The following is a 17,300-nucleotide window of genomic DNA, read 5'->3' as shown; positions in this document are numbered from 1 at the left end:
ACACAATGGCGGACGTCCGCCCGCCCGTCGCCCGCACGTCCGAGGACATCCGACGTCCTTACGGGACGTCCGTATCCGAGTTGCCACGCCACAATGGTGGACGTCCCGGTCGCCCGTCGCGGATGTCCGACCGGACGTCCGCCATTGGAGATGCTATGAGAATAAGCCGCAATTCTAGAAATCAATTTGCATTTTCAAACTTAGCCCGAAGAAGCGCGGGTGGTTCGGGTCGGGTCAGAATAGATCCATTCTTTATATATACAACTCCAACACAACAAGTCTTTTGTGATTCCATCGCCAAATCCTTAATTGGGCGAAATTGTCGCAAACACTCTCTCTCTCTCTCTCTCCCCTGGACCCTGGTAAGTGGTAAGTTTAACTACTCATGCTCCAATAGTTTGGCTTCCTAATTTCAACCACCCCCAGATTTCTTCTATTTTAAACTTGATTGATCGCTTTCAGTTTATACAACTTTGTCTTGGCTTGCTTGCTTGCTTGTTGGATTTTTCCGCCCCAAACAAATTGTTCAGTTAAGCGATTGTGTATACTTTCTCAGGAACTTATTGTTTTATGATCAACATGATTTTTCGTTGCCTAGATTTTTCCAATTTTTTTGTTAGTAGTTTTACTGTTATACGTATACTCTGGGTTCCCCTTTCTATTCTCTATCTTTAGAGGATTGAATTCTGTGGAGCAAATCTAAACCATGTAAATTTTTATGATAAGCTAATCGACTTGAACCCTGCATAATTGATTGGAATATGGTCCAGGCTTCATTGGCAGATCTCATATTTGTTATTTGTTCAAATTTTGAATTTGCTAATCATAGTTGAGTTATGGTTAATCATAGATAGATGTCTGGATGCAGGAAACGTTCTGAGGTTGGAGATTGTGGCTTATGCTTCTTGTTTAAGATCTTAATAATAGCCAAGATAGAATGTCAAGTGGTGGAAACACTCATTGGTGCCACCAGTGCACTCAGCCTGTACGACCTCCAGGCCATAACTTGGTCTGCCCGTACTGTGATGGAGGCTTTATACAAGAGCTGGCCGAAGTTATGAGCACTCACTCCGGTGATGGTTCTGGACTCGGGTTTATGCAAGATCCAAGATTCGGTATTATGGATGCTTTTGCTGCCCTAATGAGGCGCAGGATGATAGGAAGGGACCCGAACTTTGATGTCAGAGGACGAACGAGTGTGGGCGTTGGCCCCAGGCCTCCTGGCCAATTATTGATATACCATGGCCAAACTCCAGTTGCCGTTGATCCATTTGATTTCTTTTTTAGTGATGGACATGGAGTGGGGCAAAGAAGAGCCGACTCTGGTGATATCTTTATGGGGCAAAGACGAGCCGATTCTGGTGATTTCTTTATGGGGCATGGGCTGCAGGAATTGATAGAGCAGCTGAGTGTGAATGACAGGCGGGGTCCTCCTCCAGCACCACGTTCCGCGATTGATGCTATGCCAACCATCAAGATTTTGCAAAGGCATCTCAACACAGATGCTCACTGCCCTGTGTGTCAAGATAAGTTTGAATTGGGCACAAGAGCTAGGCAGATGCCATGTGATCATATTTACCATTCAGATTGTATTGTGCCTTGGCTAGTTGAACATAATTCGTGCCCTGTCTGTCGTGTTGAGCTGCCTTCACTAGATTCTGCAAATTCTTGTTCTAACTTGAATCAGAGAGCAGTGAATGCAAGTGGCAACAGCAGCAGAAGGGACAGTAGTAACTCTCAGAGTCAAGGGAGGTGGAATCCATTTTCATTTCTGTGGCCTTCAAACTCATCGAATCAGAACACTCGACGCCATTCAGGAACTGAAGGAAACAGTGCAGCAGCTCCAAATGAGGAGCATAGCAGAACGCGCTGGCCTTTTGACTATTGATTTTACTTCTGCAGCTGCGTATTCTTCTCCAATGTTCCCTCTTTTTATTCGTGTCTCAGTCGTGTTTGTTGTTGTCTGCCTCAAAAAAGTCTGTGTTACAGTTTCTGGTTGTTAGTAAATCCCTTTTGGAGTTAAAACGATTTCCCTACATGTATGCTAAAATTACCCCACATATGAAAAGATCAACCCCACATGTCCTTACAAACTTGTGCCTCCATACATTTTAGTATCTCTCTTGATTTTTTTGAGTTCGATGTTACAGTTTGTCGTTCCGTGTTAGTTGTGTGCTTCCACTTGATGATGTATGACAAGTTCTTGTGCATAGCTACCGTTTGGTGGGTCATCAGCAACCTCCGACCTCACTGAATCATCGTTGCCATCCTCTGCTGTCGCACCTACAATCATTTCTCTCTACATAATTCGTTATACATTTGCAGCAAATAAGACGGATTTTAACAAGATAAATTCAAGAATTGTATTATCCGGAAATATAAGATTGATATCTGTAGTGAGTTTTGGCTGGATGGTGGATTTCAACATATTTTGGCAAAATAAGTGAATCAAAGAAACTGTAATGCTTTTCCCATTAAGATATGATGTCAATTCATATGAAATACAAATCCAAAAGCATAAAAGAACAAACACCAACATCAACACCCTTTTCTTTATTCGTAAAACCCACCACCATTCTCTTACAGTGTAGGAGAGGAAACAACTTGTCTGGGTAGACTGAAAAGGTCTTTCTCTTCTAATGGTGAAGTCCATTCCCGTGAACCACCAGCCATTAGGTCGTTGGGATTTAGTCCATCTATCGCTGCAGCATTCCCATTGGACAGACCAGGCCTCATAGTAGACTTCAAACCCGCACCATATGTAAATGAATCATACAGGCTAGAGTTAGTTGGAATGTAGTTAGCCCCAGTCCACGGGCGGTTTGGTCTTGGGAACAGTGACCCACGATCCAAACTCCAGTCAACGTTGGTGTAATCAAATTGCAACATTGAGCTGCCGGTGCTCCAGTCCACCTGAGATGAAGTCCCAGATGAGCCACTGGCACCAATGCAGGAGAAGAGACCAAGGGAGGAAGGTGCAGCAAGTGCTGGTGATCCGCCTTGACCCCAGTAACTGTTTGATTTTTTAGTTCCTGATGAATCAATTGGGCCACTACTGGACATAAATTGCTGCTGTGACGACTGATATTGAGGTGGGCTGTACGACTGATCTGAGCTAAAACCATTAGACACAGCAACAGATGGCGTAAACCCATGTGGCTTCACTGTTTCAACAGAACTAGGATGCCAACTCATAGCCCTCTCTCCAGGAGGAGACGAGCTAATACTTGTGCTAGGAACCTGCTTTGCATTAATGGATTGAGGTCGCTGCATGACGATGACCGGTTCTTTGACTGATCCTAGCTGCAACTTCTTCAATTCATTTCCAACACCAACATAGCGAACATCCGTCTTGGCTGGAGTTGGTGATGGCAGAGACCGTGATGCTAAAGAAAATGATGCAGAAGAATCTGATCCTGCACTTACCCACCTTTTCTCTACAGGCACAGTCTGCTGTTGTTTAACCCAGTCAGTTTTAGGTGGTATTTTCTTTACCACCTGCATGCTTTTGGTCACAGGATCCACTACAGACTCTACTGTTGCTGGAAGTTTGATGTAGTTGAAATCTTTGTCATCCCTTCTCTGCTGTACAGTGGTTACTGAAGTAGACTTTGGTTGTATTCTTAATGGATTCTGACTAATTGCTGCCAGCTTGCTATTTGTAACAGTAAGAGGATCGCCATTTTCATCAGGCTTAGACAAGACAGCAGGAGTCTCTTCCTTTTGTGCCTTTAATGTCTCTTCAGACCTTTCAAGATCACCCTGACAGGATACTACAGCTCTTTCCACCTCTTGTTTGGAAGCCTTATATGTAATTTCCAAATATGTAATGCGAGCAAGCTCCTCTGATATGTCAATTTTCAAATTACCACCACCATCAAGATTGTTTTCCGAGTTCTTGTCTTCTTCACCTCCTTCAAAAAGCCAGGATACTGATTCCTCTAACCTGCCTTCATTCATAATAAGAGCCATTGCCGCTCGCTCTTGGGAGAAACCCATAGCAACAAGCTTCTGCGCCAGAGCTTCCAGCTTCCTCGACATGAGATAGCTGCAGCACCGTTCATGCAACTCCTGCGCTCGCCTCTCCTTTTGACGCTGATGTTTCCTCTCATTCTTCTGACGTATTTTCTCTCTTTTGTCATTGTCAGCACCAGGTATTATATCCTGACGAGTAAGCGGCTGTGATGACTTTTCTTTATGGTCTTCAGAGTCGCCAGACCAACTACCATTATTGGAAATAGAGTCATACTCAATGCCCGTCCCTGATGAACATCCATTATGATCATCCGTATCATCTATATTCCGGAAACGACCATTAACATGAAGTGGACTGGCCGTAGGCACTGGTGCAGATTCAAATGTATGAAATGTTCTTGAAACAGGATTGTATCCACTTGCTGTGGTCCCACTACTGGCATTAACATGACTCAAAGGCTTTAGAGAATTCTTTGGAGCTTCTTTGCCAGTCTTCTTATCTTTAGACTTAGCCTTGGATGCTGGAGACATGTCTGCAACTTTAAGCTCTAATTTCTGCAAAACTAAAGAATAAAGAAGCATTAGCCAGCAGCGAAAAGTCACAGGCTAAGCCAAACATGTGCATGAATACTGCCATTCATTGTCTTCTTGGCAAGTGACTTGGTTAGAATATGAGAAAATAATTGATGTTTTCCTATTGTCACATAATATATCCAATCCAAGGTGCAATGGACCAAACGCTAGCAACCTTCTACACAAATGAACAGCTTTGACCGAGATGCCAATCAATTGGCGAAAAAGCCAATGCATCTGATATTGAGATTATCCTGCAAGTATTCATATTTCCGATTCTGAACACTGGTTATAAGAAGGAAAAAATTATTGTTCCCTTATTCAGTTCTATGTCTTTTTTTAGTATATATTTGCAAGATATACTAGTCCAATAGTCAGATCCCTGCAGTAACTTCCTTAGTGATTGTGATATATTAACTCAATAATTCATGAAAGCCATTGTGTCAACATTATTTTAAACGTATATAGTCATCTCCACAGTTATTATTTCCCAACATCAATAACTACCCTCAACATCAACCACTCTGATGTCTTTTTGTATTATATTTGCAAGACATACACAAGTCTAATAGTTAGAACCCTGCAGTAATTTCCTTACTGATTGTCATATACTAGTAATTAAATAATCCATGTAAGCCATTGGGTCGACAACTCAACATTATTTTCAACATATTAAGTCATCGACAGTTATTATTTCCCAGCCTCAATAACTATCCTCACATCAACCACTCTTGAGTCTGAGCCCCAAGCATTTATGCTTATTTTCCTCATTCATCATAATTCATAACAATATCGAAAATTTGGTGGACATACAGCAAAACTCCCCACATTCATGTTTCAAATCTAGAGAAAATAACTACATATTCTCCCAGATCCAACAAAAGCAATGCATAGACAATCAATCATCTTCGTGCAATCAATACAAAATAATGCCTAATTGATGTTAAAATTCCAAACATTCGCAAGGCTAATCGTAGAATGGCTAATGAAGGAAACACAACCCTACAGACACACATCCAAATAACACCAGGTTTCCTCAAGGAAAAACCACCTTTAAAAACCAAGTTCCATTTCCCAAATAAAATTAGGGAAACGACACATCTACCCTCAACAATCCTATAAACAAAATAGAACTCCGAAAAATCACTGAGAAAAAGAAATTCAATCACGAATTTACAAAACCAGATTCATACAACCATTCGAAATGACAAATGCAGTCCGTAGATCAATCTATCAAAAACCAATAAAGAAGCCAGAATTCACAAAACAAGCCCCCACATACACAAGCAATGAGAGAAGACCAAACGCGCCGCCATCAAATTCATCTAATCGAACGCCAATGCGAATACATTCCAAAATCTAAATAAAAAAATCAAAATCACGCCGCAACCCTAATCAAAATCGAAAAAAAAAACACGCAACGCGGCAAAGCCTCACCTTAATAACGGATCGATGCGATCGATGGAGATATCGAGCGCCGCGGCGTCAGTTGGTGAGGAAGGAGGATTGGATTTTAGTGTCGGAGAAATCGCAACGTTGTAGAGAGAGAAAAAATGTGAATTGAATAGCGTCACATACCTATATATATACGTGGAGAGAGGCGGATGGGGGATAATGCGAGGCTGGAAACAAACTGAATCGACAGTGATATGTGATTAGTCACATTTCTATCAAGTCAAAGGGAAATTAGTTTTATTTGACAAATTAGCAGTGATGCATTTTTGTCATTAATTGGGCATTAAATAGGAAAAAAATTTGCACAGCGTATTTATAATAGGAGTTAACTACATAAATCATCCCTGACGTTTCCATTTGTTTCACTATAGGCCATTGACGTTTAAAAATATCGTCATAAGTCTCTGGTGTTTAACATAATCACATATCATGTTTTTTCGGACTAAAAGGTCCTTCAGCCTAAAAGGGCATTATGGGCATATCACACGGACTTCTGCAGTGCCGGCCTGCATGCTGCTGACGCGATTTGATGGCTGACGCGATTTGACAGCTGACCTGATTTGATAGCTGTGCGTAAGCGGCCTCCATTTGTGATTTAACAAATACATACCATACTCCATTTGTGATTTTACTAAGTGCTTTGTATTCTTCCCATATATATAGTTTTGTTTTTTCGTTTTTCATCACTTAACAAGTCGAAACGTAGGTAACAAAAAAATTAGACTACAATTGTCTACAAACCTCTTTTCAAAATGAAAATATTGAATCCAATACCATAAATTCTTCATGATTTAAGGATTGTAAATTATTCTTAGTTTTTATTAAACATATATCTATTACGTGTGAATTTCCAATCAAATATTTAGAAATGTCAAATGGAATATATACTAAATCAGTACAGTATTTTGTATTTAATTCGCATCATAAAGTTCAAATAGAATTAAGCAAAATTATTTGATTCATCTGGAACCTTACATACATCTCACCTATTTTTTCAATATGAGATCTCCTTTGTGCTTAACCTCATAGTGTGGGCCACAAAATACAAGGCATTAATCACTTCAATTAATTCATAACCATGTAATAAATAAAATTAAAGATCATTTATTTATTTTCTCTATATAACTTTGACTAAATAAAATTGCAAATTGAAATTTAATTCTTATGTATTTTTAAAAATTAATTTCAATAACTAACTTTTTATGCTAGAGATGCAACACGTATGAGTTCGGAAATTACAAGAAACCTTGACATTGTTGTTCTCAGAGCCGAGGAAGACTAACAGTAGTTTCACTTTGGTAGTTTGTCACTCATAATAGCGTATGAAGTTAGAATTTTTTTACTCTTCTTGAGTGAAGATAATCATTTCTAAAACACATGAGATTTTAAGTCAACACAAACTAACAAGCAAAGGACTGATAAATCTATTGCTAGAGTAACTTCATTTGGGAAGACATGAATTCAGGTCAAGATCTTCATGGTTGTTGTGGTTTTGGCATCTCAAGGCCGGTTCGATATCCAGTTAATCCGGCAAGAGTTAAACCGTATAACTGTAGAGGATAAGTGACGGGTGCTGGTGGAACACATAATCGAGCATAAGTTGGCATAATCTGTGACCAAAGTATCATAAGTTGTTGCACATAAATCAAAATAATAAGCTGTATTTGAATGTACATTAAATAATAGCACTCCCTAACAATTGTTCCCAAGTTGTATTCGTCAAGTTGTTCCCAATTAGCATAATCAAAATAATAGCACGCCGGGGAAATTCAAGGACAAATCCATCACGATGCACCGCCAATTCTACCGCTGCCGCCTATTTAAGCTTCCAGTCCATTGTTGAATTAAAGTGAGAAAAGGAGAAAGAGAAATCAATTTCAAACACTTACAATATAGATGCACAGGCACAACACTGAGAAACATCAAATTTGAGTCGACAAAAGTGCAGGCCTAATTTCTGCAAAAGTGCAGCCTCCCTGCAGAGTAGGCCTGCAACAGAGGCCAAGATGACTGAAATGCCCTTCAAGGCAAAAGGGTCTTTTAGTCCGAAAAATGGCTACAAATATTTGATATGTGACTATGTTAAAGGTCATAGACTTATGGCGATATTTTTAAAAGTCAGGGGTATGGAGTGAAACAATTGAAAACGTCAGGGACATTTTATGTACTTCACTCTTATAATGGTGAATCCAATATGTTATTCAGTTTTCATATTCTTAAATATACAATGGTTATGTACTGAATTTTACAATTTTCTAAGGCAAAGTTCTTTAGATTGATTCCGATCATAAAATCTAATGTCACTCATGCTGTTCATTTTTACTCCTACTTAATATTGAATAAGTCATATATATATATATATATATATAGGGTAGTGTTAATCTTCTTTTCCTCCCTTAGATTTAAGTTCCTTCTTAACGTGGGTCGTTGGATTTGGTGGATGGAGGGACAGGATGAAATCCCATTTTTTAATCCCGTGTTGCATTATATGGTTGATTTTGTGCATTATATGGTGGATTGTGTGCATTATAAGGGTAAACTAGTAAAACAACCAAATTGAAAACAGCCCAAAACGGAATGAGCGAATTTTCAGCGAGATTTTGATACAACCTTCCATCTACTCACTCTCTCTCTCACTCCAAACGTCTATCCCTCTCTCTACGTCTCTGCAATTCGTCTTCCCATTTTCCACCACTCTTCAAACCCTAGCCGCCACTGTTTTTCGTCGGGTATCTCCAGAAAGTGATCGTTTTCGTCGGTTTCACTCTCCAACTCTCACTCCGGTAGCGCGCGAACAAATTGTTGAAGGCGTCGACAAGGTAGGGTTGCAAAAGGTTTCTATGGTGTTCGATGTTAATTTGAAGAAAATGGGGTGTGATGAATTGTTGATGGTAAATTGATGCGATTTCCTTTTGAAATTATGTATAGGAATCCCACCGGATCAGAAGCAATTGATTTTCGCCGAAAAGCAGCTTGAAGATGGCCTAACAATTGCTGATTACAACATACAGAAAGGTAATTCTCTCTCTCCATTTCTAGATTTAGTTATGTTGTTACGCTCTGTATTCTGATTAGCGGAGTGATGAATAATTCTGTAGAGCCGACTCTGCATTTGGTATTGAGGCTTAGGGGAGGTATCATTGAGCCTTCGCTTATGGCATTGGCTAGGATCTACATCAAGTAGTCTTCGTTGGCGCATTCGTCGACAAATTTTTTAAATGGGTGGAAGGGTGAATGTAAAATTCTTGTGTGCATTATTTGATTGTTTGGGTACATTATTAATTAATGATTACACATTATTTATCATGTATTGTCCATTATTTGACTGCTTGTGTATATGAGTGATTGGGTGAATGCAATATTCATGTGCGCATTATTTGATTGAATATGTGCATTATTTATCTAGTAGTATACATTATTCATCATGTATTAGGCATTATTTGACTGCTTGTGTACATGGGTGATTGGATGAATGCAATATTCCTGTGCGCATTATTGGATTGAATCTGTCCATTGTTTATGTAGTAGTATACATTATTTATCAGTTATTAGGTATTATTTGACTGCTTGCTGAGGGACGTGAGTGAATGAGTGAATGCAATATTCCTATGTGCATTATTTGATTGAAGTTGTACATAATATATCTAGTACGTTACATTATTTATCAAGTAATAGGCATTATGTGACTGCTTGTGTACATAGGTGCATGAGTGAAAACCAGAATTCCCAAATCTGCTTGCATAATATTCCTTTGTGCATATCTGATTGAATTTGTACATTATTTAACTAATAGTATAAATTATGTATCAAATATTATGCATTATTTGACTGCTTGCGTACATATGTGAATGGGTGAAAGTCTTTTTCCTTTGTGCATTATTTGATTGCTTCTGTACACTATTTATCAAGTATTATACATTATTTACCAAGTATTATGCATTAATTGACTGCTTGTGTACATGTGTGAATGGTGCATTATATGTACATTATGTGTATAGGTAAAAACTACTTCCTAGCCGAGATGATATCTGAACCCTAGATGAATAAGTGAAACTCGTGCATTCAATTGGTCATCCTCGTTCGACTTCTTCTTGCCTTCCCTATTGCATACAACATAATACGAGGTTGTAACGTCGTCCATCTCTAGGGATTGAAATTTCTGACCGTTGTACACTATTTAGCTATTTCTATGCATTATTTATCTTGATTTATGCATCATTAGACTGCTGTTGTACATGATTCTAAGAATGAATGCAATATTTGTATGTTCATTACTTGAGTGATTCTGTACATTATTTGACTATTTGAATGCATTATTTATCATATTTTATGCATCACGTGGTTGCTGTCGTACATACTAGACCCTAGCCCCTAGGCTTGTTAAACCCTTAGGGAAAACAAGAAATGTGCGCCAAACATCAAAACACGACACAACTTAAATTAAACGGGTCAGGATAAATATTCATTTCATATTACAAATAATGTATGTCAGAAACTAAACTACGCATTATACTACACTAAAATGTTCTTTATATATGTCTGTTTTAAAAAATACCTACGCGCTATGCATGTGCAACCCAAGATGAATTACCGCAGCTCATGTATTTGGACAACGTTTTTAAGACTTAAAACATACTACACCCTAGCCCCTGTGCTTGTTAAACCCTTAGGGAAAACAAGAAACGTGCGCCAAACATCGAAACACGGCACAACTTAAATGAAACGGGGCAGGATTTACCTTTTTGTAAATTATTTACCTTTTTATGCATTATTTATCATGTGTTAGGCATTATAAACCTGTTGTTTTACATGGGTCAATGGGTCAATACAATAATTGTATGTTCATTATTAGATTGAATCTGTACATAATGTTGATATTTCGATGCATTATTTATCATGGTGTAGCCATTATGTGACTGTTGTTCTACATGGTGCAAAGAGTAAATGCATTATTTGTATGTTCATTACTTGATTGAATCTGTACATTATTTGGCTTTTTCTATGCATTATTTATTAGTACATCATGTATTAGTTTTTAGACATTATGTTGTATCGCTATTACATACAACATAATACCATGTTGTAACATTGTCCACCTTCCGCATCCTTTGTTTGCTTATATAAAAAACAACAGCGACGCCATATAATCAAAACCAGACAAAACGGCTAAGAAGATCAATACATGGCAGTTAACTTATCATGCATTATATATTCAATACCATGCATTATCTATAAACAGTTGGTGCATTATGTGTTGCTTACAATATGTAAACCCTTAAGGACGGACTAATACTCGAGGTCTTTCGTAGAGGTTGTGTTGCTTACAATATACTACACCCTAGCCCCCGAAATTGTGCAACCCTAGGGGAATGAATGAACCCTAAACCCCAAATAATCAAAACCAGACTAAACGACTAAAAGAGCAATACATTGCAGTTAACATATCATGCATTATATATTCAATAACATGCATTATCTATAAATAATTGGTGCATTATGTGTGTCGGCTTAAACTACTACCTTAGCCACGCCAAAATCTGACAGACTAATACTCGCGGCCTTTCGTAGAGGTTGTGTTGCTTACACTATACTACACCCTAGCCCCCGGAATTGGGCAACCCTAGGGGAGTGAATGAACCCTAAACTCTTAACGACTGACCTATTCATGAAATTCTATAACATATACAAACAAACCCGCTCATAAAACCTATACATTGCCGTTCGCATATCATGCATTATATAATCAATACCATCCACTATCTAATAACATTTGACGCATTACTTGTAGCGGTTTAAACTACTAACCTAGCCATACCGAAAATTAAATCGTAAAGGAATGCCTCATACTCGCGGTCCTTCGTAGAGGTTGTGTTTCTCACAGTATACTACACACCTAGCCCCCATAATTGGGCAACCATAGGGGAATGAATGAACCATAAACCCTACATTCAAAAACTGGCAATCATGTTTCAATATAAAGCTACGCGCTATGAATGTGCAATCCCAGATGAATTACTGCAGCTCGTGTATTTGGACAACGTTAATTAGACTTAGAACATACTACACCCTAGCCCCTAGGCTTGTTAAACCCCTAGAGAAAACAAGACACGTGCGCCAAACATCAAAACACGGCATAAGTTAAATTAAACGGGTCAAGATAAATGTTCATTGCATATCACATATAATGCATTACAGAAACTACACTCTGCATTATACTATATGATGCGTAGCATATTTCTTATAATTTTCTCCCTAAACTACACACTTTTATGTTAATTATAACTCATCAAGTGGTATTTGTATTGAAGTTTAGGAGGTTTGGAAGCTGGAAGTTCGCCGGGTGAACTTGGTAAAGCATGCAGAGATCAGAAAGCATGAGGAGAGTCCAGAAAGTTCGCCCGGTCGGGCGATTCTTGTCTCTAATTTCGCCCGGTCGGGCGTTTGTTTCTTTTAACTGCAATATTGCAGTTTTGTGCGGCGGTTTTCTTTTCCCAAGGAGAAGGCTGCAAAAAGGGGGAGACTGATGGGACACTGGAGGTGATTGAAAAAAATTGAAAATTGGAGAGAGAAAGATTGAGAGAGAAGTTTGACTTGGGAAGAAATCAATTGGAAAAAAATAAGTGACGATTGATGCTTGGGAGATTATTCAAGCAATTCATCATCATATTCTATATGGTTTCAAATCTCTTATTCATACTTCCTAGCTTAATTATGCTTGGCTAAAAATCTTGTGTTACTCCAAACATGTAAACGGATAAATTGTTGGTGTGATTTATTCTATGTTCTTCCTTATCTTATGATCGTCGTTATCACAATTTTATTGTTTAAATCTATTATTTTTGGTGCATCATTTGTAGTAGGTACTTATTCTTATTCAAATGTCTCTTTAACTTTGAATAAAATGGATCATTGTGGTAATGAATTATCGATTAGATTTGTTCAAATGATAATTTGATAATGGATTTCTTGAGCTTATAGTAGTTGATCTTTGAGTCTCGCGCTTCCGTAGGATCCTTAGATTAATGAAAATTAGTTTATAGAATATGTGTTCAACTATTCTTAAACTATTGTTTGTCAAGCATGTTCAGTGCTAGCATCGAGAATTGATTTCATAGTCCCGTGATTCATAAGATAGAGTTTGATATTAGAATAAATCACCGTTTTATCCATGAGTGTTTGGAGTAACATGTTCTTCTCTTCATTCGTCTTACTTGTTTTAGTTTGTCTATTTGTTTTTGCATAATCTAGAAATTAAAATCTTCAAATTAAAATCCTCTTTAGTATGTGTTTTCTTTGTTTTAGAGTTAAGTAATCTTTCCTTCCCTGTGGATCGACACCTTAAATTACTACAAACGAAGCTGTAATCTTGCAGCGAAGTGGTAATATTTGGGTTAATTAATTGAACTTGAGTGCTATATTATCTTATTGTAATAAACCTAAAATTACACATCAAGTTTTGGCGCCGTTGCCGGGGAAGGCAATAGATTGTTTAACTTCTAGTTTGTGTTTTGTTTTATTTTTGTTTGATCTTTCTTTTATTTTTGTAGGTACTCATTTCGTGTTCCTGGAGGTGTTAGCCATCTACCACGTCTGGACTTGAAGACGAAGGAGTATATTTTCTAGGTTACTTCTTTCTATCTTTTAGTTTAGGTAGTTTAGTTTTTCACTAAAGCACACACGTTTTATAGTACTTACCCCGAAGTTGTCGAGAGGTCTAGCTTTCGGTAATAGGAAATATAGTGTGTTTGTGCTTGGTGTATTTTCTGTTGCGCAGGTTTAAAAAATAAAAAAAAAAAAAAAAAAAGTGAATGCACACACGGTCACAGGGTACACCACCGTTTGGACTACTCTGTTATCAAAGAAGAAGTAAGGTTAGAGGGTCAGAGTTTGAGATCTTCCCGGACTATTCAAGTCCATTTAGGAGTAATCGACTCTTTGGTGAAGAAAGGGATCAGGATTCAGATGGTGAATCAATGGCTGAGAACAATGATATTCCACCACCTGTGGTGAGGTTTGGCGACACTCTGAGATCGGGAATTGAGTACCCAGGGGAGTGTGCCTACGCAAATGACAACGTCAACATTCCACCTCACTACATCAGTTTGGTGAATGGAGGAAATCTTTTTCATGGACGGGATGATGAAGATCCGGTGAGCCATTTGAATGCCTTCTACGAGCTGACAAATTCTCATAGACCTCCAAATGTGGAGCATCATCGGATTAAGAGGGCCTTATTTCCATTCTCATTGAGGGAGAAGGCAAGAGCGTGGTATGATTCATTACCGGGCTACAACATAGCAACATTCCAAGAGTTGAAGTCGTTGTTTCTTGTGGAATACAACTCTCCAATGAAGATTGAGAAGTTGAGAGAGGAGATCACCTCATTCCGACAGAAGTATGATGAGTCCTTCGCGGAGGCATGGAAGAGATTCACAGATTTGATAAGGAAATGCCCAAGTCATGGACTAGCTCCGGGGCATGACCTTTTGAAATTCTACAAGGGACTCAACAGTGAAGGCACGGGATTGGTGACTGCAGGTTCGAATGGGAACCTAGATGATCTAACTCACGATGAGGTGAGGGCCTTGTTTCAAAGGTTGGCCAACAATCAAAGGAATTGGCACAATCCAAGGCGAGGAGCTGATAGAGCAGGAGATACGTTTGGTGCTACAAAGGATGCGGAAAGAGTGACCGCAATTGAGGCTCAACTGGCAGACATTAGCACTCAAATGTCGTCAATGACAAAGGCAGTTAAGTCTCTTCAATTGACTCCTCAACCCCAAGCTGTGACTGTGATGAGATGTGGATTGTGCCAAGGCGGGCATCATACTGATCAATGCCCAAGTCTTCAAGGACCACCCGTGGAGGATGTGAACTATATTGGCAACAATCGCCAAGGGTTCAATCAAGGCAACCAATACAACAATCAGCAAAATTGGAGGCCTCAACAAACAGGATGGAATCAAGCTGGCCCTAGCAACAACTCGGGTAATCAATGGAGGAACAATACTCAACCCCCGGGTTATGAGAAGAAGCCATCAGTCGAAGATCAGTTGGGACAGATTCTCTCTTTTATGAATAAGAGTCAAAAGGAGAATGAGAATTTCAAGGAAAAAACAGTGGAAAAGTTTGGACAGATGGAGGCTACAATGAGGAATCTCGAGACTCAGATTGGACAGCTTGCCACGGCATCACACACGAGGATTCCTAACACCATCCCAAGTAATACTGTACCCAATCCGAGAGGTAATGAACAGTGCAAAGTTGTGACTTTGAGAAGTGGTAGAGAGTTGGATTCAACACCATTAATGGACGACCAAGGTACTTCCGGCATCTCACACGCAGGGGCGGATGAGATGTTAGGCTTGCATTCCTCGCACGCAGGGGCGGACGAGGCATGTAAGGGAAGTCCCGCGTTGGTGCAGGGGGCCCAACATGGTCAAGAACAGGCTGCATCCGGCAGCAAGGAACATGGTGAAGAATCCGATGCAAGTGGAAAGTGTTCAGCAGAAGAGAGGGGTAAGAAGATAGTGGAAATGGAGTCAAAGAAAAAGATGTTGACAAGTCCAGCACTAGATCCGAAAAGCAAGTTCAACTTCCCCGATCATATTCCTCCTCCACCATATCCAACCAAGAGGAAGAAGAGGGTCCCCAAAGAGAAAAGCTTTGAGTGGATGATGAACGTGATCCGGAAAGTGAATGTGGATGTATCATTGGTGGACCTCTTCACTAATTTCCCCAAGTTCTCCAAGTTTTTCAAGGATATGATGGCAAACAAGGAGAAATTGCAAGATGAGGGGATAGTGGCTTTGAGCATGAATTGCTCACAACTGATTTCGGGAATGATGCCAATGAAGAAGAGGGATCCGGGAAGTTGTGTGATTCCTTGTGAGATCGGTAACACAATCTTCACCAAATGTCTGTTGGATCAGGGATCGGGGATCTCACTGATGGCGTTGAAAACGGCACGTGCCATTGGATTAGAGAAGAGGATGGAACCCATCGACATTGCTCTACAATTGGCTGATCACTCCATTGTGAAGCCCACTGGAATAGTAGAGGATGTCTTGGTCAAGGTAGACAAGTTCATCATCCCCGTCGACTTCATAGTCTTGGACATGCCCGAGGACAAAGAGGTACCTATTCTGTTTGGTAGACCGTTTCTTGCCACGGGAGATGTGTTGTTAGGAGCTAAAGACAACTCTGTCACGTTTAGAATTAATGGTGAGCAAGTGACCATTAATGTGGAGAAAGCAATGAAACACCATAATGATTAGGGCTGACAATTTTCGACACGACACGATAATCTGACACGAATCCGCACGAAATTATTGGGTTGTGGTCAAGTCTTATTGGATCCATGTCCTTATCGGGTTGACCCATTAAGAACCCGATAATTTCGGGTTGGGTTCGGGTCGGATGCGGGTCGGATACGTGTAACCCATTAAGAAATAATATTATTATTTTTATTATTATTTTAAAAAATATATATTACTTTAATTTTTTATTTTCTTATAAATTAGGTTTAAATAGTATAAAACGAATTTTAATTGTGTAAATTAGGTTAAAATTAAGGTTTAATCGTGTAATATTAGGTTTTAATCGTGTAATATCAGGTTCGGGTTGTTATCGTATCGTGTCAACCCATATTATATCGTGTCGATAACAGGTTCGTGTCGGGTGCGGGTCGTGTTCGGATTTGAAGGTAGCAGGTCGGGTTCGTGTTCGGATTTACAGTTTCCTTAAAAGGTCGGGTTCAGGTTATGCCTTATTGGGTTGGGTCATTATCAGGTTGACCCGATAACGACCCAATCCGCACGATTTGCCAGCCCTAATAATGATGCAAAAGCGTGCTTTAGAGTCGACGTCCTCGATAAGTGCATTTTTGACAAGATGTGTTGCTCGGCAAGAATAGAAGGAAGCGTGTATGATAAAGGAAGTTTGGAGAGAGACTATGGTTCGACACTTAAAGTAGATTTTGATGAAATAGAAGATTCTCAAGTTGATCAACCAAGTCTCGAGAATGAATGTGTGGTGGATACTTTCACGGCAGATGTGAAACCTTCAATCGAAGTACCACCAAAGCTAGAATTGAAGCCACTCCTGACAAATCTGAAATACGCATTCCTTGGTGAGGGTGAATCTTTACCGGTTGTGATATCGGCGATGTTGAATGATGAAGAAGAATTGAAGTTGATAGAGCTACTGAAGTCACACAAGAAAGCTCTAGGATGGTCCATTGCTGACATCAAAGGGATTAGCCCCGCAATTTGTATGCATAAAATTTTGATGGAAGA

General features: G+C 39.4%; 3 protein-coding genes and 1 non-coding gene across 6 annotated transcripts; 2 read left to right on the top strand and 2 right to left on the bottom strand.

Annotated features, from left to right (window-relative positions):
* The first annotated feature begins 295 nt into the window (after nt 1-295).
* Nucleotides 296-2,167, top strand: LOC121744678 (probable E3 ubiquitin-protein ligase RHC1A). 2 transcript variants are annotated; one of them, XM_042138267.1, is made up of 2 exons: nt 296-362; nt 869-2,167. In XM_042138267.1, the coding sequence occupies exon 2, from the start codon at nt 938-940 to the stop codon at nt 1,886-1,888; it is 951 nt and encodes a 316-aa protein (XP_041994201.1). In that variant the 5' UTR covers nt 296-362; nt 869-937; the 3' UTR covers nt 1,889-2,167. The 2 variants fall into 2 exon arrangements, with proteins under 2 accessions (XP_041994201.1, XP_041994200.1); XM_042138266.1 differs by having other exon boundaries at nt 297-369.
* A 277-nt stretch (nt 2,168-2,444) lies between these two features.
* On the bottom strand, nt 2,445-6,140 carry LOC121744677. 2 transcript variants are annotated; one of them, XM_042138265.1, is made up of 2 exons: nt 5,986-6,140; nt 2,445-4,530 (listed from the first exon to the last, which is right to left on the bottom strand). In XM_042138265.1, exon 2 carries the CDS (start codon nt 4,504-4,506, stop codon nt 2,581-2,583), a length of 1,926 nt encoding a protein of 641 aa, XP_041994199.1. In that variant the 5' UTR covers nt 4,507-4,530; nt 5,986-6,140; the 3' UTR covers nt 2,445-2,580. The 2 variants fall into 2 exon arrangements, with proteins under 2 accessions (XP_041994199.1, XP_041994196.1); XM_042138262.1 differs by having other exon boundaries at nt 2,445-4,538; nt 5,986-6,139.
* Nucleotides 6,141-13,811: 7,671 nt separating this feature from the next.
* On the top strand, nt 13,812-16,280 carry LOC121745654. Its single transcript, XM_042139637.1, has 2 exons — nt 13,812-15,324; nt 15,448-16,280. Exons 1-2 carry the CDS (start codon nt 13,812-13,814, stop codon nt 16,278-16,280), a joined length of 2,346 nt encoding a protein of 781 aa, XP_041995571.1.
* Nucleotides 14,364-14,470, bottom strand: LOC121746304. The gene has a single exon (XR_006039003.1). It is a non-coding gene; the product is annotated as a small nucleolar RNA R71 (small nucleolar RNA).
* Nucleotides 16,281-17,300: the final 1,020 nt, after the last annotated feature.

Source organism: Salvia splendens, chromosome 8, assembly GCF_004379255.2.
Source record: "Salvia splendens isolate huo1 chromosome 8, SspV2, whole genome shotgun sequence".
Classification (NCBI taxonomy): Eukaryota; Viridiplantae; Streptophyta; class Magnoliopsida; order Lamiales; family Lamiaceae; genus Salvia; species Salvia splendens.
This window is presented reverse-complemented; position numbering and strand designations above follow the sequence as displayed.

Bases quoted from the DNA above. Each gene is read 5' to 3' on its own strand.
- LOC121744678 (XM_042138267.1), top strand. From the start codon at position 938: ATGTCAAGTGGTGGAAACACTCATTGGTGCCACCAGTGCACTCAGCCT.
- LOC121744677 (XM_042138265.1), bottom strand. From the start codon at position 4,506: ATGTCTCCAGCATCCAAGGCTAAGTCTAAAGATAAGAAGACTGGCAAA.
- LOC121745654 (XM_042139637.1), top strand. From the start codon at position 13,812: ATGCACACACGGTCACAGGGTACACCACCGTTTGGACTACTCTGTTAT. The intron at 15,325-15,447 runs GTACTTCCGGCA...AACATGGTCAAG, and splicing joins ACCATTAATGGACGACCAAG to AACAGGCTGCATCCGGCAGC.